Source organism: Pristis pectinata, chromosome 6 (assembly GCF_009764475.1).
Source record: "Pristis pectinata isolate sPriPec2 chromosome 6, sPriPec2.1.pri, whole genome shotgun sequence".
NCBI lineage: Eukaryota > Metazoa > Chordata > Chondrichthyes > Rhinopristiformes > Pristidae > Pristis > Pristis pectinata.
In genome coordinates, this window is record NC_067410.1 from 12186074 (window position 1) to 12208913 (window position 22840).

General features: G+C 43.7%; 1 protein-coding gene across 2 annotated transcripts in view; it reads left to right on the top strand.

Moving 5' to 3' along the window:
- The window catches only part of sema3fb (sema domain, immunoglobulin domain (Ig), short basic domain, secreted, (semaphorin) 3Fb), a 228048-nt gene extending 221434 nt beyond the window's left edge, over window positions 1–6614 (top strand). The window contains exons 17-18 of one of the 2 annotated variants that reach the window (XM_052017646.1): window positions 119–252; window positions 4295–6614. In XM_052017646.1, coding sequence (XP_051873606.1) covers window positions 119–252; window positions 4295–4738 — 578 coding nt within the window. In that variant the 3' untranslated portion in view covers window positions 4739–6614. The remainder of the gene's footprint in view (window positions 1–118; window positions 253–4294) is intronic. The other variant, XM_052017645.1, reaches the window with a different exon arrangement.
- The last annotated feature ends 16226 nt before the right edge of the window (window positions 6615–22840 follow it).

A 22840-nucleotide genomic window follows, 5' to 3' on the forward strand; every position in this document is an offset into this window, starting at 1 on the left:
AAGCTGAAAGGCACAGAGACACAGGGCTCTCCATTGATGTATGTAACATGGTGTGTGTTTTCTAATGAAATGGGATGGTATCACTTTGAGTCCTAACACTCTTTTGGTGTGTTGACAGCTAATAGGAAAACAGCAGAGACAGAACAGTACGGTGTGGAAGGCAGCGGCACATTCCTGGAGTGCCAACCTAAATCCCCTCAAGCCAGTATAAAGTGGGTGCTACAGCGACATGGCAGTGACCGGAAGAAAGAGGTAAATCTAGAGCTGGTGTGGATAATATCTGACCCACTGTCTCGGAGAGTTCAATCCCCAGGGCTTACTCTATGACCTTTAAACAGTTTCATGGGCAATGAAAAATGTTTTGTGTTCCTGCAATACCTTGAGTTTGCATAGTAATGGTGGGGTTAAGAAGACATTAAAGTGTGTAACCTGACTACGGATTGCATAGAATTTTACATAGATAGGCCATTGGGCCCAGCTGATCAATGCTTGGCTTCAGCTTTCTCCTACCTTGTCCTATCAACATATCCTTCTCCTTCATTTACTTATCAACATTGAATGCCTCTCTGCTGTGTACCAAACTTACTGTAGTGGGTCCCACATTTCCTCTAATATCCTCATTGGATTTATTAATGGTGATCCTCTTTTATTACCCTCCTTTATTCCTATAGGTAATAAGATCTTTTCTATTTCTTCTCTACATCTAACATCCATAATTTTAAAGAGCTCTATCCAATCTTCTTCAATCTTGGCTTCACAAGAGAAAGAAACCCTCCCTTCAGGCTTGCCTTGTACCCTCTCGTAACCAGATGATTCTGTAGAATGGAGAAGACTCCTGATGGGGTTCATGGAACTGGCGGTCTGTACAGAGAATGAAGCAAAGCACGATACAAATCATAAATTGTACTGAACCTGTCTTAAGTTGCAAGGCAAGACTCGTTTCATATGCAATAGGTTAGATGGTCGCTTGTTACAAGGAGGCAATTTCTTTCTCATCACTTTGAGAATTTATTTCTTCTGTAGGATTGAGTACAGCACACGGGGGCATAACCTTAAAAATGGGGGCAGGCTTCTCAGAGGTGATCCAAATCTTTAAACAGAAAATGCTGGGCACACCCAGCCGGTCAAACAGCATCAATGGGAAGAGAAACAGACTCCACATTTTGGGTCAAGGGCTCAGGAAAGGATAAGTGAGAAAACATGTGTGTTTTAAGTTGCAGGGAGCAGCAGTAGAGACAGAAACAGAGAAAAGAAACAAACTGAAATGGAGAGGTACAGTCTTACCCATGGAGAGAGAAAAGCAGGGTGATTTCTTGAAGTTCAGTATTAAGTGCAGATGGTGCAGTGTATCCAAGCAGAGGATGAGATGCTATCCCTTGAGCTTGCCGTAGCACGTTACTGGAATAATGCAGGAGGCCATATCTGGAGAGGTCATCGTGGAGTGGGACAAAGAATGATTACTGAAAGGGGAGGGGTGGGGAGAAGATGTGTCTGCTGGTGGAATCCTGCTGGAGGTGACAAAAGTAATGCAGGATAATCAGTTGAACGTGGAGGCTGGTTGGGTGGAAGGTGAGGGCAAGGGAGACCCTATCTGTCTCGAAGAGGTGAGAACAGAAGTGCAGGAAATGGATGAGATGCATCTGAGAGCACTGTCTACTCCAGTTAGAGAAAGGAAGTTAAGGAAAAAAGGAAGACATCTTAAAGATCTGGAAAGTCTCAACATTAGAGCAGATATAACAGAGATAAAGCAACTGGGAGATTGGGATGCAGTCCTTACAGGAAGCAGGGTGGGCGGATGTATGGATGAGATAGCTGTGGAAGTAGTATCAGTAGCTAACTCCAGTGATGAGTTCAAATCCTACCATGAGGAATTTATATTCAACTTATTAAATAAATGTGGATTTTTTTTTAAAAAAAGCTAATCCTAGTAAGAGTAACCATGAACTACTGTATTAATGTGAAAAAGATCACAACCAAGTTCACTAATGACTTTCAGGGAAGGAAATCTGTTGTCCTTGCCTAGTGGGGCCCATAATGTGGCTCTAGACCCACTAATGTGGTTGACTCTCAACTACCTTGCCAATGCAGGGGCAGTTAGGGATGGACAATAAATGTCAACATTGCCAACATCCACATCCTGCAAATGGATCAAAAACATCTCCACTCCCCCACCGACCTACCCCAGACACCACAGGACAGGAACCGCCCTCACAAACCTTTGCCCATGCCAGGAAAGAGGACCTTCCCAGCTGACACAGGCCTCCTACACTGATGTAAAAACATCTCAAGCCAAGCAGTCCACTTTTGGCCCAACAAGCAATTGACCCTCAGCTGGTGGGAAGTGAGTCATCTCGGCACTGGGGCTGGGGCACTTCCTTTCACATGAAAAGGGTGGTGCTTATCATTCTTTTTCAACCAAAGCCAAAGTCAAGAATAGGGCCGTGTACAACACTGGCAGGAAGGATCTTGCATAAAAGGGAAGGCTTCAGCAATTCTTTTGGTTTGAGTTGCCAGGTTTTGTAGCAATCATTGCACAAAGCTTAACTCATTCACAGCAAGTTTGCACTGCTTGTGCAGCTTCTCAAAGCATACTATCAACATCAGAAGGATGTAAAGCCATAGAGTCATACAGCACAGAAGTAGGCCCTTTGGCCCATTGCATCCATGCTGACCTTGTCACCCATCTCCACTAATCCCATTTGCATGCATTAGGACCTTATTGTTCTGTGCCTTGCCTATCTGTCTAAATGCCTTGTAAATGGAGTAATTGTATCTAACTCCACCAACTCCTCTGGCAGCGCGTTCCAGATATCAACCACTCTCTGTGTAACATTGACACAGGAAGCTTATCAGCTGTGGTAGTGGTGGGTTGGACCATTAGAAACGCATGAGTTTAAAAGTGTACCTTTCTTTGTAGCTGGCCAAACCCAGCGTCTTGCCCCAGCAGACAGCTGCAGAGACATGCTAGCATGGCAGTACTCCTGTCCAGTGCCTGAGCCGCCATCTGAGGGGTTAACTAAAGCTGAGCAAGCACGTTAGATAAAGTTCATGGCACTCCCAGCCAACACTATCTAAAGACGCTCTATAATTGGAAGTCAGGCTATCTCAAAAGGCACATTGATGGGTTTGAAGAGGCACAGTAATGGCAGTTAACTATCTGAAGGAGGGTAATAATGATTGTGAGCTACCTGCAAGAGCACTATAATTATACTGATGCTGTCTGAAGGGGAACTAGAGCTCAAAGTGGTGCTTTCTATATGGGAACTATGTTTAGAGTGGCTAATTTATGGACCAACAGCACTTGACCTCCCCAGGGTTCCTGATGAATACTACTTCACACATTAGCAAATCCATACATTATTACGTGATAAGTAGTGCAGCCATCCTGCCTGTCACCCAAACCTGGACTCATAATAAAGGAATAAGTTGGGTACCGCTGTCCATTTCAGCACAGACTTACCTCAAAGGACCAATGTGCAGTTTTCCACCAAGGATTGTGTTTCCAGCTGCTGATAAACACACTGGTAATCAGAGTTTATTAATGTAATCACAATACATCAGGCTCCCATGCTTGTAGAGATTGAGGGATGCTACTGTGGCCTGAGCATATCTAATGAGATAGTTGTAGGATCTATGTGCCAGAGAGTAGTTAGGACCGTGGAGCATGGAGTGGGTCAACCTTGGTCCAGAAACTGACTGGACAATGGAATCGACTTCAGGCTGGCATTAAACCAATCCAATGCTTCTGTAATAAAACCTAGGCTAACCCAGAGACTGGGCACAAAGAGATAGACCTCTCTGCCAGAACAGCCAATAATACATGTATCTTAAAATTCAAATAAAAGTGGAATGATGTTAATCACCGGTGCCGTTGCCTAGGTTGGGTCACTAGAACATGCATTTAAGGTTGGAGGGGGAAGTTTAAAGGAGATGTGAGGGGCAAGTTTTGTTTTTACACATAGGGAGTGGTGGCTGCCTGAAACAGGCTGTCAGAGGTAGTGAAGGAAGCAGATACGATAGTGGTGTTTAAGAGGCTGTAGACAGGTGCATTAATATGCAGGGAATGGGGGAGATGTGGATCATGTGCAGACCGAAGAGATTTAGTTTGAATTGGGATTGTGTTCGGCACAAACATTGTGGGCCGAAGGACCTGTCCCTGTGCTGTACTGTTCTATGTTCTATAAGAAATAGGAATTTGATGTTTTTCAATAAGGCATTCAGTGAAGGAACACTTCAACTTGTCAGCTGTTTTATCCCCATTAACACTGTTTCCCTCCCTCCGATGGCTCCCTAGATTAAAACAGACGAGCGGCTCCTCAGAACAGACCAGGGTCTTCTCCTCCGATCCCTGCAGATGGCAGATGCCGGGATGTATCAGTGCACCGCCACAGAGAACAACTTCAAGCACATCCTGGCACGGGTGCACCTCCGGGTCCTGAACAATGACACAGTTAATGCCGTGCTCTCACAAGGTGGGCTCTCGCCAGGTGTCGCCAACTTGCATGTTGGCAGCCCCGGAACCTCTAGGAGCCCAAACCCGGGGTACAAGGACTTGCTCCAGCTACTGAGCCAACCGGAAATGGGACTCATCAACCAGTACTGCGAGGACTATTGGCAGCGGCCAGCCAACATCCAGAAGGAAAACCTGAACAAGCAGCTCAAAGTGAAGCCCATCAGAGAACAGAAAAAACCCCGAAACCGCAGAAATCACCACACATCCCCTCTCCAGCAGACATGAAGTTCTGAGAGATTAGAATTTCTTTAATATAAAGTATAACTACCCTTACAACAGACAGTATTTATTGTAGGCTGTATATAGTATGATAATTCAACCTCCTTGTACTTACAACAAAGTCCCTATGACATTATGTATGATATATAGGTACTTAAAGTGGGAGCAGTATTCCCCTGAATTGTCCCATAACTTTAAGGCATTGTAAAGTATCTTGGTTGTACACTGAGCACTGGGTCTATCAGTTATTGCTTTATCCTGTGTTTCTAGAATATTGGCTCTAGATAAGCAGGGACCCAAAGCTCCAGGGGTCATATGGGTTCAAGGGAAATTACATAATGTGGACAAGATGGATGGGTCATCAATCAGTAAGGATGCATTTGAGCATCTGTTTGTCATTTTTTGTCCCCTTTCCATTCCAATACCCAAAACATTAAATAGTCCACCAGCTCCCTTCCCTTAAAGGGAGTCAAAAATAAATTCATATCGTCTAGAAAAAAAAATCTTCAGTCACTACAGTCCTTGGCCTGAACCCCCAAACTTAGCCCTGCATGAGCTGTTTGGACTGACCCTTTACAGCTGCTGTCATGGTATATTAGCTGAGACTTTTCCTTCAGACCATGGGAGATCCAAGCATGGAGACCTCAGCATCCACTTTCCCCATCCCCCTCCCACCATTCCTGTGTTGCTGCACCAAATGGGGCAGAACTCCAGAATTTCCAGGAATTTCCAGCTTTGCTACTGCAGAACCACAGCAGAAGTTAGAGTGCTGGGGAAGGTGGGGTGCGGGAGAAGGGGGTTAATGGTTAGACTGTGGCCTTTTTGCTTGGATGCTGAAACCAACTTCTCTACGACAATGTAAAGTTTAGATCCAGAGGCTTAAAAAAATGGGAGATGAGGAGATGAACAGAAATCCTCCAAAAGGGAATACGCATAATATCACAAAATATTTCCTTCTACCTGCCATGCAGCGAATAAAAAACACAATTCCTTTTAGAACACATCACAGAGTGTAAATGCTGTTCGTTGAACGTTGTTCCTCAGCTGAATTACACAGAATTATAGGCAATGCACAAGCTCAGGAACAAAGCTTTGTATCTAATAGTCCACGCCAGCATTTCTGTTCTGTTTAAAACCTCATCCCGTATCCTGCACAGTATTCTGGAAGGCAACACACAAAAGATAATTGGCTGAGAATTTCCAAGCAGAAGTACAGCTACAGGAAGATGATAGACAGCACCAGCAAGTGTGCAGGCTCTATAGCATTAAGTTATCATTGCCTCAATTCAGGTGAATAGGGAGCTTCCTTAACAATTATTCAGTCTCATCTGTAGATTTTTTAAACTTGCATTGTATTTTATATTAGAATGCATTAATAGTTAATAATGGTCTACACCCAGACTGCTCTTTGTTTTTACTTTTACTGTCATAAATTAAATAGCTTTGGAAGAAAAGGTTGTATAATTTGTTAAAGTTGGTCGTGTTTTTTTTAAATGAAACTTTTTGTTGTTGGTGCTGTTACTTTTATTAAAAGAATATTAAAAACCTAAATTGTGTGCTGGCAAAATGTGCATCAACAATTCCTTCCCATGGTGCATTTCTCCAGTAATGGTATATAATATATTCTGTGATGTCACTTAACCCGGCTTCTAATATTTGTTTTTTAAAGGAAGCAAGTTTATTTTTAATAACTTTATTAAACTTGGCTCAAATGTCAGTGAACATATATTCTGTTATATGTAAATAATTGTAAATCTACGGAAAGAAAGGTTCTTGAGTGTATTTGTCATTCATGTTTGGTGCACCTGACAGTGGAGTGAAAAACACAGAGTTCCTGTGGATAAAAGCAAACCAAATAAACACTGGCTCATCTCTTTAATGTACATTGTGCTTGCAGATTCCAGTCATTGTTGTTTATATTACTGCTGAGACAAACTGTGTTGTGCTTTCAAGATATTAAAAGAAACTGAGAAGGTGGGGAGAAGCTATTGTTGCCCGGGGTCATGATCTAAGGCAAGAGGTCACGCTCCAAAAATTAGAGCCACACTTTTCAGGAGTGAAATCAGAGGGTGGTAGAAATTTGGAATTCTTTGATGTTGGATGAGATGTAAATTTTAAATCTGTGTTTCATAGATCTTTCTTGACCTCAAGGGACATGGCTTCAGATTATGCATCAGCTGGGGGTACAGGCTTGGAGTGCTCCTGCTCCCATCTTCCCTAAGAAAATGGCCAGTGGAGATGATATCGGGCATGTCCACTTCCAGTGATTAACCCAGCAACAATTGCCACTTGAAGTTCTGGCCATCCCATTGTAAACCATTATACAGCCCTTGTTGCAAGGTGGCGCCAGAGCTTGGCAACTTGTTGCAAGCTGCTCTCTGCAGATCTACTCATTACCCTTACTATAATCAAACTCAGTGTAACTGCACTGTGTAATGAATTCACCTGTATAATCAGTATGCAAGACAAGTTTTTCACTGTACCTCGGTACAAGTGATAATAATAAACCAATACCAATACCAACAGTTTATCAAGTGTGCAACTCCAGGCTATGAGTGGTGGGATTACAGCCAAACCCATTGCCCTTTACAGTCAGTACTGGGATACACCTGTTGCTCGGATTCTTTTTCTTTCAGAGGAGGAGTATATTTGGCCCATCAAGTCTATGCTGGCCTTCAGAGGATTCAAATCAGTCCCATTCACTCACTTATTTCCCTGTAACATTTTCTCTCGCACATGCCCATCAACTCAACCCAATTCTTCCACCACCCACCTACAGTAGGGGTAATCTACAGTGGCCAATTAACTCACCTGCACGTCATTGAGGTGTGGGAGAAAACTGGAGCACCCAGTGGAAAATCCACGTGCAACACAATCAGTACCCGGGGTCAGGATTCAACCCAGGTTGTTGGAGATGTGAGGCAGCAGCCCTTAAATACTATGCCAAAGCAGACTGATGTTTACTTCCCTCCTTTCCCTAGTACAGGGACTCAGAGCTTACTGCAACCCCCAGCTTTTAATACTGTGGAACGAGGTTGATCATTTCCCATTACATGGAATATAGAACAGTAACAAGCCTTTCATGCTGAACACAATGCCAAATTAAACTAAATCTCCTCTGCCTGTACGTGGTCCATATCTCTCCATTCCCTGCATATTCATGCCTGTCTAACAGCCTCTTAAATGCCACTATTGTATCTGCTTCCACACTACCTCTGGCAGCCTGTTCCAGGCACCTACCACACTCTGTAAAAAAAACTTTCCCAGCACATTTCCGTTAAACCTTCCCTCTCTCACCTTAAATGTATGTCCTCTAGTTTTGACATTTCTACCCTGGGAAAAAGATTCTGACTGTCTACCCTATCAATGTCTCTCATGATTTTATACACTTCTATCCGGTCTCCCCTCAGCTTCCAACACTCCAGAGAAAACAACCCAAGTTTGTTCAACTTCTCCTTATAGCTCATACCCTCTATACCAGGCAGCATCCTATTAAGCCTCTTCTGTACTGTTTACAAAGCCTCCACATTTGTTCTGACATATACTTATGGGAGGAAATGGAGATGATGCCATTTCGTACAGGCATTAAGGCCTTCCTCTAGAAACCTCAAGATCAAATGATTCAATACATATATCATTACACATCTTGCTGCTTATCACAGCCACCTCCTGCTGTTATCAGCTGAGCCACTGGAAGAGCCCTAAACAAACTATAGAGGCAAACGCCTGAATGGCAGCGCTAAACACGCTAAATAAAATCGGATCAATGCATTGAACTCCACCTCTGAATTCATTCCACTGAAGTCAGTTACAGAAGCAGAATGCAAAGTGCTGATGCTCCATGTTTAGGGCTATTGAATGCAGATGAATTTCTATACAATATGCTTTATGCTTCTCCACCACAACCAAGTAATAAATAGAAAACAGTATAGTGCACAAGGTGAGATCATCAAACCCTGGAGGAAATAACAGACCAGCTAATAACATCTCAGAATAATTGAACTTTACTTCAGAAAACAGAAAACAGAAAACAGCAGGCACAGTAGGGCAGTGGTTAGCGCGACGCTATTACAGCGCCAGCAACCCGGGTTCAATTCCGGCTGCTGTCCTTAAGGAGTTTGTATGTTCTCCCCGTGTCTGTGTGGGTTTCCTCCGGGTGCTCCGGTTTCCTCCCACATTCCAAAGATGTACAGGTTAGGAAGTTGTGGGCATGTTATGTTGGCACCGGAAGCGTGGCGACACTTGCGGGCTGCCCCCAGAACGTTATACGCAAAAGATGCATTTCACTGTGTGTTTCGATGTACATGTGGCTGATAAAGAAATCTTATCTTATGAAATGCCTATTGTTCATAGAAATACATGCTTTTCTGCAAGTAAACTACGAACTGCCACTTACAGAAAGTTCATATGATCAGGGTACCACACAGAGCTGGCATATCCATTCCGCACAGCATTACTAATACAAGGTCAAACATATATAAGATTATGAAAATCAAAAACACTGCAGATGCTGGAAATCTGAAATATATTATAAAAACAGAAGATACTAGAATATCTCAGCAGGTTAGGAAGCATCTGTGGAAAAAGAAACAGTTAATGGTCAGGTCAAAGACCCTCCATCAGAACTAGTTTGTTTTAAGTAGGATACAACAAAAGGAATACCTATGATTGAATGAGGCCAGGATTGCCATGGCGATAAACTGATAGTGATAGGTCAATGCGGGCAGTTAGAGAGACAGAGAGAAGACACAAATAAAGGGATGTATAAAAGCAGTGAAATGCAGGGCCATAGGAAATGTTTGAAAGATCAGACCATGCTCATGGGGAGAGAAAAACTGAGTCACTATCGCAGATGGGTGATCTACAGCTGAACTGCCCAGTGCTGATACAAGCCGAGAAAACAAGTTACTTGACGTTGTTGTCATAAGATGTACAATTATTCATAACCCCATTCACTGGGGGTCCAATATCTGGAGCACTGTGAGACCATGTAGTGCTCACCATTTCTCAAGGCGAGAGGTTCCAAGTTCAGCCATGTATGTGCGAAGGTCAATTGCTTTCTTACTTGTGTTTTCTTACTTATAGCATGTGCTATGAGGAGAGTTTGGACAAACTAGAGTTTGGAGCAGCAGAGGCTGAGGGGAGACCTGATGAAAGTTTATAAAATTACGAGAGGCATGGATAGAGTAGACAGCTGGTATCTTTCTCCTAGGGTTGAAATGTCTAATACTAGAGGGCATGCATTTAAGGTGAGAGGGGGTAAACTCAAAGGAGATGTTCCGGGCAAGTTTCTTTTTACACAGAGTGGTGGGAGCCTGGAATGCACTGTCAGGGGTGGTGGTGGAGGCAGATATGATAGAGGCATTTAGGATGCTCTTAGATAGGCACATGAATGTGCACAGAATGGAGGGATATGGATCACGTGTGGGCAGAAGCTATTAGGCGTCATTAGCTTAATTAGTTCAGCACAACATCATGGGCCAAGAGGCCTGTCACTATACTGTACTGTTTATGTTCTATGTACTTGGAAGAAGCGATGGAGAGTCATCCTGAGCTGCCCCACATACCTGGCAGTGCTTTTCTGAGGTGCTCTGGTGAAGGATTAGATGGTGACAGATTTCCCACCTTGCCCATTGTTTGCACTAACTCAACTCTGGAAACATGAAGACAAGAAAGTGAGATCTCATGAAGATAACCTGATGAGGGCTCTATCTTAATAATGAAACTGTCAACCAAACAACGTGTACAGTGTCAGTGAAAGAATTTCTAATTTAACAGCTGGAGAATTCAATACCTGTGGAAGATTCATCTTCAGTTACTCATTTTGCATTCTCCTTCATATATCTTGTGCACTTCAAGGCCAACTCATTTGAATATGAGCCTTCATAGCAGAGGGCATTCGAAGCTATTTGAGACCACAGTCTAGCATGTGGAATATTATTGGATTAGGAACTTATAACATGTTTTGACAGCAGAAGATAAAAGTAAACTAGTTTACAGAGGCACTCAACCATTCACTGCCAAAAATATGACACATGGCATCGTAAGCATACCAAAAATATCAATAGGCAACTTTGTCCCTGCTCTCAAGTATTAATATTCAATATCTGTGTACAACAAACATATTAGCCAACTGATGTCAGATCCTGAAGTTAGGCTAGGGCAGGATCAAATTAAATCAATTACAACGCAGCAAAATTCCACTGGAGACCCTCCACTCGTGTTTAAACTGGGTGAAGGACTAAGAGCAGATGAGAGTGAGAGAAGCTTAGGTATCTCAAGAATGTGAACAAGGGAGCAATCAGCACCCCTCCTCCCCCACCCCACCTCCCCATTTTTACTCCTGATGCCCCCAGTATGCTTAGCTTTAGTTCCTTCCATGATGAGGCCACCACTTGCTACCTCTGGAGCTTCCTCTAACATTGCAAATTCTCTCAAGCTCTCATTCCACTGGCCTCTGGATCCTTTTGCATTTCTTTTATCCTATTATTTCCCTTATCAGCTCACACACCTACTGGCTTTTCTTTCTTAGATACTTTACCTCATGTACCTCCCTCACCTCCTTGTTCAAAGTGCCCCCCCCCCCCCCCACCGCCTTAACTCAACCTTGTTCAAACCCAAGCTAAGTTTCTACTGCTTGGCTTGGAGAATGTTTTACTCAGTGCCACTAGGGAACACACTGGGAGGTTTCCTCCACGTTACTAGTTGGTGTTTTCCTCCTGAGTTTGGGTTTCAGATTGCAGAGGAAGGAAATTCACATGGAATATTCGGAATAGGTGCTGGTTATCCAACCCGTCTGCTGGGACCACATTGTGGCCTGTGAGTCTTTCTGATGGGTGGTCCTGCTATCATCATTCAACAAGTAACCAACACAATTGTGCTGCCCAGTGAAAATATCCATGACATCGGTGGATAGGCAAAAGAGAAAGAAGAATCCCTCTGTCTTGCTCTTGTATTCTATTAGATCATATCTGATCTATGTTACAATCTATTTTCCTGCTTCTGCTCCACATCCTTCAATACCCTGACCTCGCAAAATAACTTCCAGTAAACCAAATTTTTGCACTGCAATTCAACCCTCGTACATTACAACTGTGCCTACCTGGGGCATTCAACAGCAGTCAAATTTCTAGCTCATATCTTAAATAAGTCCACTTAAGACTGGTCAACATGTGACACAAAGATGATACACAAAAGTAGATTCAGGGTGTATTTATGCAATAACTTTAAATACAACAAGGCAACTGCCTCGAGCTGTGTAAACAAATAATAGCAGGCTGCACCACACAAATCAGCCTCAGAAAATGCACTAAGAGCCTGTGCCAAACTCAACATGGGGAAGGGGATGAAATTGAAAACATATTTAAAGTACCTCCCAACACTTCACAGGTAACACATGCCAAATGAATAACTGTTGAAATATGACTCAAAACATAGTGACAATTTAAACAATGGAATTAACAGTATATATGTCTTTTCGATATCAACACCTATCCTGGCTTTCGCCTACATCAAAGGCAGTACACAACAAGCACTCAACAATTCATCCAACACAACACTACTGCAGCCAAGATTAATTCCCCTCCAACCCCTCCCAAAAGGGAAAGTTGAAGTCTGAAACACTTTTAATTCTGCTGAACAACCCACATTTATTTACATTGCTGGGGTTGTGTTGGGGGTATGTTATTGCCTTGAATGTGTAAAATGAAGGAATTATCTGATTGATTCGTTTAATACAATTCTAGGACCTGTTGGGATTGATATGGAGAGAAACTATTACCTTGAATGGAACAGTGCATAACAAGGAAATAAAATCCATAAAATTAAAAATAATACAGCTAAAAACTGGAGAGAGCAGCATGTGGAGAGGGAAGTAGCATTAACGTTTCAGGTCAATAGTGTTTGATCAGAGCATTTTGGTTTGTACCTTAAAATTAAAATGACATAGCTCAGGAACCCAAAAGGCAGTAAAACCTGAAACCCTCCAGCACATAAAGCTGTGGAGGCAGGGAGTCCACTAAAACTTCCAAAACTGGGATTGAAAGGCAAGGGTTTGAAGGGTTACCAAACCCAAGGTGCGTAGATGAAGTTAAACTACAAGTCAACCGTGATAAATATTGAAAGGCAGAGCAGGCTAGAGGGATTGAATGTCCTTGGACTGCTCCTGTGTTGCACTCTTCACTCACACTTCACATGCAGTTCACATAAAAGGACACCGATAAGATCATAGCCCACCCAAACAGCAGCCCATTGAATGAAGATTCAAATATAATTGAAAATGATCAACTGTTCACTCTTTGTGTATGGGAAATCTCACAAATTTAATTTGAGTTTCTTTTGACGAGGTGGCCAAGAGGATTGACGAGGGCGGGATGGTAGGTATTGTCTAAATAGACTGCAGCAAGTCTTTTGAGAAGGTCTCTCATGGTAGGCTAGTCCACAAGGTTAGAAGACATGGGGGCCAGGGTGAGCTAGTCAATTGAACACAAAATTGGCTTGGTGGTAGGAGTAAGAGGGTGGTAATGCAGGGCTGTTTTTCAGATTGGAGGCTGTGATCAGTGGTGTGCTGTAGGAATCGGTGCTAGGTCCTCTGTTGTTTGCCATACATTTTAATGAATTCGATGAGAAAGTAGTTTGCAGATAACACCAAAATTGGTGGTATAGTGGACAGTGAAGAAGATTGTCAGAGGTTACAACAGGAGCAAGATCAACTGGGAAAGTGGGCAAAGGAATGGCAGATGGAATTTAACTCAGACAAGTGCAAAATGATGTATTTTGAGAAGTTAAACCAGGCTAGGACATGCACAGTGAATGACCAGGCCCTGGGGATTGTTGTTGAACAGAGGGACCCTGGGGAACAAGTACATAAGTTCCCTGAAAGTGGCAACACAGGTAGACAGGGTGGTGAAGAAGGCGTATGACATGCTTGCCTTCATCAGCCAAGGAATCGAGTCCAAGAGTTGGGAAGTCATGTTACAGTTGGACAGAACATTGGTTAGACTGCATGTGGAGCATTGTGTGCAGTTCTGGTCGTTACACTTTAGCAGAGGTTTTCAACCTGTGGTCCACGGACCCCTGGGGGTCCACGATGGGTTGCCAGGGGGTCCGCGAGCAAGCCAAGAAAAAAATGGAAAAGCAACCTGTTACCAAGACGTAGCTTACTTGCTTGCTCCAGTTTTCCACTATTCAGAAAATCTGCCATATCTATTCAATCTGTTATAGGCGACAATCTTAGAGACTTAGACAGTGTTCCCTTCTGGCAAGCTGCTGCTTAATATTCGATTTGTGTAGTCAGAGTAGTCAGTAGTGTTCACTACTCACTACTATTCTGTTGTGCACTGTAGTGTTAGCGAGACTGAGTGACACTGTTGGTGTGCCTTAATAATATTGCTTACTTACCATGCATCTACGCCACAGTGACATCACTGTTAAACGAAAAGTGCTCAAGCGTGTAAATTTTAGATTAGTTTTGATAATTTTGTTTATCAGTAATAGTAGTTAAACTGTCCAGCGTGTATTGCTGAGTATGGAGACATTTCTGAAGAGAAAAGCTGACCAGAAACCAGAAGATTCTGATGACGAAGGGGATAAGGGTGACCAAAAGGGAAAACAACGCAAGTATGATCCAGAATACATTTCATATGGCTTCATTGCAGTGGGGACAAATGCGGACCAACCTCTCTGTGTTGTGTGTTTGCAAACACTGTCCAACGATGCAATGAAACCAGCGAAATTGAAGCGTCATTTAACAACAGTGCATCCAGATACTGCCAGTAAGCCGAAGGAATATTTTGAGCGGCAAAAGGAGCTGTACCTCAAGCAGAAAGGCAAAATGACAGCCTGCGCCACTGTAAATGAGAAGGCTCTTCACTCATCGTATTTGGTAGCATTACGAATAGCACGTTCCAGAAAGCCTCACACAATTGGAGAAGAGCTTATAGTGCCTGCAGCAGTAGATATGTGCGAAGTTGTACTGGGAAAAGAATCCAGTCAAAAACTGAAAGCCATTCCACTGTCTGATAACACAGTCAACAGAAGAATTGGTGATATGGCGGAAGATATACAGAGTGAGCTGATAGCAGCAAGTCAGATTTGCGATTCAGCTCGATGAAAGTACTGATGTTGCCAGTGCTGCGCAGATGTTGATTTATGTTCGATATTGCTGGGAAGGAGAGGCTTTGGAAGACTTTTTGTTTTGCAAGGCACTCCCAAGGCATACAACCGGTGAAGAACTTTTCCAGGTGCTTGACACTTTTTTTGTACAATCGGCATTGGCGTGGACAATCTTCAGGGGAAGGTGGGACCTGTACAGAGAGGACGGGTTACACCCAAACCTGAGGGGGGCCAATATCCTTGCAGCCAGGTTTGCTAGGGTGGTTTGGGAGGGTTTAAACTAGTTTGCGAGGGGGATGGGAACCGGAGGAGTAGGTCAGAGGAAGAAGGGGATGGGGAAAAGTCGGATCTAACAGGTAGAGAGTCTTTGAGAAAGGAAAAGCAGAGTACAGGCTATAAAAATAGTAAGGCAGATGGGCTGAAGTGCATTTACTTAAATGCAAGAAGCTTCAGGAATAAGGGAGATGAACTGAGAGCTTGGATAAGTACGTGGGACTACAATATTGTGGCTATCACAGAGACATGGCTGACATCAGGGCAGGAATGGACATTGAATATTCCTGGTTTTCAGTATTTTAAAAGGGATAGGGAGGGGGGGAGAAGAGGAGGAGGGGTGGCAATACTGGTCAGGGACACTATTACAGCTGCAGAAAGGGTGGATAATGTAGAAGGATCCTCTCTAGGGTCAATATGGGTGGAATTTAGGAACAAGAAAGGAGCAGTTACTCTACTGGGAGTATTATATAGGTCCCCCCGTAGCAGTAGGGATACTGAGGAGCAGATTGGGAGGCAGATTTTGGAAAGATGCAAAAATAACAGACCAAATATAGTGGGAGACTCCAACTTCCCAAATATTGATTGGCACCTGCTTAGTGCCAGAGGTTTAGACGGGGCAGAGTTTGTTAAGTGTGTCCAGGATGGATTCCCGTTTCAGTATGTTGACAGGCCAACTAGAGGAAATACCATATTAGATCTAGTTTTAGGTAATGAACCGGGTCAGGTGACAGATCTATCAGTGGGTGAGCATTTGGGGGACAGTGACCATTGCTCCATAACCTTTAGAATTGTCATGGACAGGGATAGGAGCAAAGAGGACTGGAAGATATTTAATTGGGGAAAGGCAAATTATGAGGCTATAAGGCGAGAGCTTGAGAGTGTGAATTGGGATGACATTTTTGAAGGGAAATATACTATGGAGATGTAGTCGATGTTCAGGGATTTCTTGCAGGATGTTAGGGATAAATTTGTCCCGGTGAGGCAGAGAAGGAATGGCAGGATGAAGGAACCATGGGTGACAAGAGAGGTGGAAAAACTAGTTAAGAAGAAGAAGGCAGCATACATAAGGTGTAAGCAGCAAGGATCAGACTGGGCTCGTAAGGAGTATAGAGCAGCAAGGAGGGAACTTAAGAAGGGGCTGAGGAGAGCGAGAAGGGGACATAAAAAGGCTTTGGCGAGTAGGATTTAGGAGAATCCCAAGGCTTTTTACTTGTATGTGAAGAGCAGAAGGATGGCTAGAGTAAAGGTAGGTCCTATTAAAGACAAAGGTGGGAAGCTGTGCCTGGAAGCTGTGGAAGTGGGTGAGGTTCTCAATGAATACTTCTCTTCAGTATTCACCAAGGAGAGGGGTCTTGATGCTGAGGACAGCGTTGGTAAGGGTAATGTTCTAGACTATGTAGATCTCAAGAGAGAGGATGTGTTGGAGCTGTTAGAAAATATTAGGACAGATAAGTCCCCAGGGCCTGACGGAATATTCCCCAGGCTGCTTCGTGAGGCTAGGGAGGAGATTGCTGAACCATTGGCTAGGATCTTTGAGTCCTCGTTGTCCACAGGGATGGTACCAGAGGAGTGGAGGGTGGCAAATGTTGTCCCCTTATTCAAAAAAGGTAGTAGGGATAGTCCAAGGGATTACAGACCAGTGAGCCTTACATCTGTGGTGGGTAAGCTATTAGAAAGGATTCTAAGAGATAGGATCTATGAACATTTAGAGAATTATGGACTGATTAGGGACTGCCAGCATGGATTTGTGAAGGGAAGATCTTGCCTCACAAGCCTGATAGGGTTCTTTGAGGAGGTGACCAGGAAGATTGATGAGGGTAGTGCAATAGGTGTGGTCTACATGGATTTTAGTAAGGCGTTTGACAAGGTTCCGCATGGTAGGCTTCTTCAGAAGGTCAGAGGCCAAGGGATCCAGGGAGGCTTGGCCGTGTGGATTCAGAATTGGCTTGCCTGTAGAAAGCAGAGGGTTGTGGTAGAGGGAGTGCATTCAGATTGGAGGGTTGTGACTAGTGGTGTCCCACAAGAATCGGTTCTGGGACCTCTACTTTTCGTGATATTTATTAATGACTTAGATGAGGTGGTGGAAGGGTGGGTTAGCAAGTTTGCAGATGACACAAAGATCAGTGGTGTTGTGGACAGTGTGGAGGGCTGTCAGAGCTTACAGATCCTTGATAGGATGCAGAGCTGGGCTGAGAAGTGGCAGATGAAGTTCAATCTGGAGAAGTGTGAAGTGGTGCACTTTGGAAGGACAAACTCCAAGGCGGAGTACAAGGTAAATGGCAGGATTCCGGGCAATGTAGAGGAGCAGAGGGATCTGGGGGTTCATGTCCACAGATCGCTGAAAGCTGCCACACAGGTGGATAGGGTAGTTAAGAAAGCTTATGGGATGTTAGCTTTCATAAATCGTGGGATCGAGTTTAAGAGCCACGAAATAATGATGCAGCTTTACAAAACTCTGGTTAGACCACACTTAGAGTACTGTGTCCAGTTCTGGTCACCTCATTATAGGAAGGATGTGGAGGTGTTGGAGAGGGTGCAGAGGAGATTTACCAGGATGCTGCCTGGATTAGAGAGTATGGATTATGAGGAGAGACTAAAGGAGCTAGGGCTTTACTCATTGGAGAGAAGGATGATGAGGGGAAACATGATAGAGGTATACAAAATATTAAGAGGAATAGATAGAGTGGACAGCCAGCGCCTCTTTCCCAGGGCACCGATGCTTAATACAAGAGGGCATGGTTTTAAGGTAATGGGGGGGAAGTTCAAGGGAGACGTCAGAGGGTGGTTTTTCACCCAGAGAGTGGTTGGTGCATGGAATGCGCTGCCTGGGGTGGTGGTGGAGGCTGATACGTTGGTCAAGTTCAAGAGATTGTTAGATAAGCATATGGAGGAATTTAAGATAGAGGAATATGCGGGAGGAAGGGGTTAGATAGTCTTAGGAGTGGTTTGAAGGTCGGCACAATATGGTGGGCCGAAGGGCCTGTATTGTGCTGTATTGTTCTATGGTATTCTATTGTAAGGACACAGTGTATTGGAGTATGCATGGATGGTGCTGCCGCAGTGACGGGACGGAAGTCGGGTCTAGTCGCACGAGTGAAAGAAGTAGCTCCACATGTAGCAGCAACCCACTGCATGATTCACCGTGAGGCTTTGGCTGCAAAGGATATGGATGAAAATCTTGCGGATGTGTTTTCCACGTGCATTAAAATCACTAACTTTATCAAAGCCAGGCTGCTCAATCATCGTTTGTTTGAAAACATATACCGTGAAATGGAAGCCGAGCATAAGCATTTGTTGCTACATACAGAAGTCAGATGGCTGTCACGAGGCCGCGTTGTGCAGCCTGTATATGAATTGCAAGATGAACTGCTCATTTTTCTAAATGAGCATGATGGATCATTAGCACAGTTCTTGACAGATGAGACGTGGTTGCCAGATTAGTTTATCTTGCAGACATTTTCAACATTCTGAACAGCTTAAATCTGTCATTGCAAGGACCTGGCTCAAATGTTCTGAAAACGCATGACAAAATCAATGCCTTCCAGAAAAAACTCCATATCTGGAAGGGAAGATGCCAGCAAGGCGTCTATGATATGCCTCCGTTGCTGGCTGACTTTCTGACAGTGAACGAGACTAAGACAGAGGCCATTGCGAGCACCATTTTGAACCATATTCAACAGCTGTCACATTATTCCATGAGTATTTCGGCGACGATGACACAAGCATGTTTGATTGGATTCGAAATCCATTTGAATGCATGCTTATTGATTTAACTGGACGTGAACAAGAAGAATTGGCTGAACTGTCATCTGACAGGACTTTGCACTTGCAGTTCGACCAAATGTCACTGTTGTCGTTCTGGATAGCATGTTCCCAGGAGTATCCACTGCTGTCCGGCAAAGCCGTCAATGTTCTGTTACCATCTGCAACCACTTACTTGTGCGAAATAGCATTTTCTGCAGTCACTGCCATGAAAACCAAATATAGATCAAGACTGAATATTGAGGAATACATACGCGTATGTTTGTCGCACATACCACCATGTTTGGACAAAGTCTGCAGTGCAAAACAGGCACAACCTTCACATTGAACTGAACACTGAAAGACACCACTGGTAACTATCAGTGATTGAAATAGTCACTATTTCAATAGGGCCTATGTGCAGTAATTTAAGTGTTGTATGCATGAATTATCGATTGTTTGATTTTGTGGGCTTTGGGGGTCCGCCATCTAACAAGAACATGTTCTGGGGGGCCACGGCATGAAAAAGGTTGAAAACCACTGCACTATAGGAACGATGTGATGAAGCTAGAGAGGGTGCAAAAAAGGTTCAGGAGGATGTTATTGGGACTGGAAGGCTTTTGAAATGGGGTGAGGTTGGATTAACTGGGTTTGTTTTCCCTAGTGTGAAGGAGATTGAGGGGTGGCCTGATAGAAATATATAGGATTATCAGAGGTATCGATAGGCTAGATTGTCAAAAGCCTTTTCCCAAGATAGGGGAGTCTTAAACTAGAGGGCGTAGGTTTAAGGTGAGGGGGAAAGATCTAAAGGGGACACGGGTGGCAGATTTTTCCACACAGAGGGTGGTGGATATATAGAATGAGCTGCCAGAAGAGGTGGTAGAGGCAGATACAATACAAGATTCAAAAAAACATTTGGAGAGGAACATGAATAAGAACAGTTCAGGGTTATATGGGCCAAACACAGGCAAATGGGATTCTCTTAAAAGGCACTTTGGTCGGCATGGATTAGTCGGGTCAAAAAGCTTGCTTCTGTGCTATATAACTCCATGAATCCATTAATCAGATATCACTATAGTTTTAACTTTGATGTAATGTTCACTTCTGCTATTTAAATTGTAAAGGAAACACCAGAAGATTTGCTTGCAATTTCTTTCCATTCTTCTGTGTTCTGGATTTTGTGGCCAGTGTTGAAGTGCAAACACTCATTTCTTGAAGAAACCAGAACGCTCTGCAACATAATATACACTCTGCCATTCCTCTAGTGTCCAGCAGCAGCCATGAAGTAAGCTGACTAGCCAAACATATTTAATTGTTTTCAACAAACCAGGATATATTGAATATAATATCATATCTTTTTGATAAAATTTACATAAACAGAATGAACAATGGGATACATACCTGGGAAGTATCATAAACTTATAAACAATTCAAAATCCTGTGGAATTAGTATCATGGAATGGAGAAATTTGACCATTTACAGAGATACAATTGTTTTTTCAGAACTTTGTTCAACAGGAATTGGGATTAACTTCAAACTGAGAAAACTCAGATCACCTCCATTCAAAAAAGGCTTTTTCAAGCATCTTTACAACAAAAGCAGAGCACAAAATGGGAAGTTCACATTAATTCATTCAACAATACACAAGGAACTCCACATCATCCATCACAATGAAGAATGATTGATTGGTACCCCATCCATTAACCTGAACAATCACTTGCCCCACCACTGACACACTGTAGCTGTAGTGTGTACCACCTACAATATGCAGAGTTGTACAAACAGCATTCCTAAACTCAAGACCTTCACGATCAGGAAGGATAAGGTCACAGTGCTTGGGACCACCACACGTAGGGTTCTTTCCAAGTCACATTCTGTCTTGATTCAGAAATTTATTTCTGTTCCTTCATTGTCACTGGGTCTAAATCCTTGAACTTCCTACCCAACCACACTGCAGAAGTTCAGGTCAGATTATCACCACCTTCTCAAAGGTAATAAGGGACAAGTGATAAATTTTGGACTTGCCAATGATGCCTACATCTCAAGTGAATCTTAAACATAATGCATGCATAGATTTAAGAGGTTACCATCAATTTCATGGCGTAATGATAGTGAACATTGACGGCTTCACTAACAAGCCATCATCTTCACATGACATCTGACCTATGTTGTGGGAAACAATTTCAGCTGTTTTCCATGATGGTATGTTAGGATTTGTTGGATCCGGTTATTTTCGAATCCGCATGTTCTTCCAAGAATCCAAGGATGAGTTAAAAGCAACTTGGTGCTTCACAAAGTTTTATTGGAAAAGTTTAAAACAAAGAAACAGTCACAGGGTACATGGCACTAGCTTTACTACTAGGAGATGAGCCGAAACAAGGGAGTGCTGGTAGGGGTAATGTTCTTGAGGTTGTTGATATCAAGAGAGAGGATGTGTTGAAGTTGTTAAATAATATTAAGACAGATAAATCTCTGGGGCCTGACGGGATTTTCCCCAGGCTGCTTCGAGAGGCTAGGGAGGAGATTGCTGAACCGCTGGTAAGGATCTTTGAGTCCTCGTTGTCTACGGGGGTGGTGCCGGAGGATTGGAGGATTGCGAATGTGGTCCCCTTGTTCAAAAAAGGTAATAGGGATAGGCCAGGGAATTATAGACCGGTGAGTCTCACGTCTGTGGTGGGTAAGCTGTTAGAAAGGATTCTAAGGGATAGGATTTATGAACACCTTGAGAATCATGGACTGATTAGGGACAGCCAGCATGGCTTTGTGAAGGGAAGATCTTGCCTCACAAGCCTGATAGAGTTCTTTGAGGAGGTGACCAGGAAGATTGATGAGGGCAGTGTGGTGGATGTGGTTTACATGGATTTTAGTAAGGCATTTGATAAGGTTCCTCATAGTAGGCTTCTTCAGAAGGTCAGAGGCCGAGGGATCCAAGGAAGCTTGGCTGTGTGGATTAGGAATTGGCTTGCATGTAGAAAGCAGAGGGTTGTGGTGGAAGGAGTGCCCTCGGATTGGAAGGCAGTGACTAGTGGTGTCCCGCAGGGATCGGTTCTGGGACCTCTACTTTTTGTGATATTTATAGATGACTTAGATGAGTGGGTGGAGGGCTGGGTTAGTAAGTTTGCGGACGACACTAAGATAGGCGGTGTTGTGGATAGTGTGGAGGGCTGTCGGAGCTTACAGAGGGATATTGATAGGATGCAGAGCTGGGCTGACAAGTGGCAGATGGAGTTCAATCCGGAGAAGTGTGAGGTGGTACACTTTGGAAGGACAAACTCCAGGGCAGAGTACAGGGTAAACGGCAAGGTACTTGGCAGTGTGGAGGAGCAGAGGGATCTGGGGGTTCATATTCACAGTTCATTGAAAGTTGCCTCACAGATGGAAAGAGCAGTTAAGAAGGCCAATGGGATGTTGGCTTTCATAAGTCGTGGGATTGAGTTTAAGAGCCGCGAGGTTATGATGCAGCTTTACAAAACTCTAGTTAGGCCACACTTAGAGTACTGTGTTCAGTTCTGGTCACCTCATTATAGGAAGGATGTGGAGGCATTGGAGAGGGTGCAGAGGAGATTTACCAGGATGCTGCCTGGATTGGAGGGTACTGAATATGAGGAGAGGCTTAAGGTGCTAGGGCTTTATTCACTGGAAAGGAGGAGGATGAGAGGAGACATGATAGAGGTATATAAAATATTGAGAGGAATAGATAGAGTAGACAGTCAGCGCCTCCTTCCCAGGGCACCAATGCTCAAGACAAGAGGTCATGGCTTTAAGGTTATGGGTGGGAGGTTCAGGGGAGATGTCAGAGGGAGGTTTTTCACCCAAAGAGTGGTTGGTGCATGGAATGCACTGCCTGGGGTGGTGGTGGAGGCAGATACATTGAACAGGTTCAAGAGCTTGTTGGATAGGCATATGGAGGAACGTGAGATAGAGGGATATGCGGGAGGAAGGGGTTAGGTAGTGTGAGGGTGGTCTGATGGACGGCA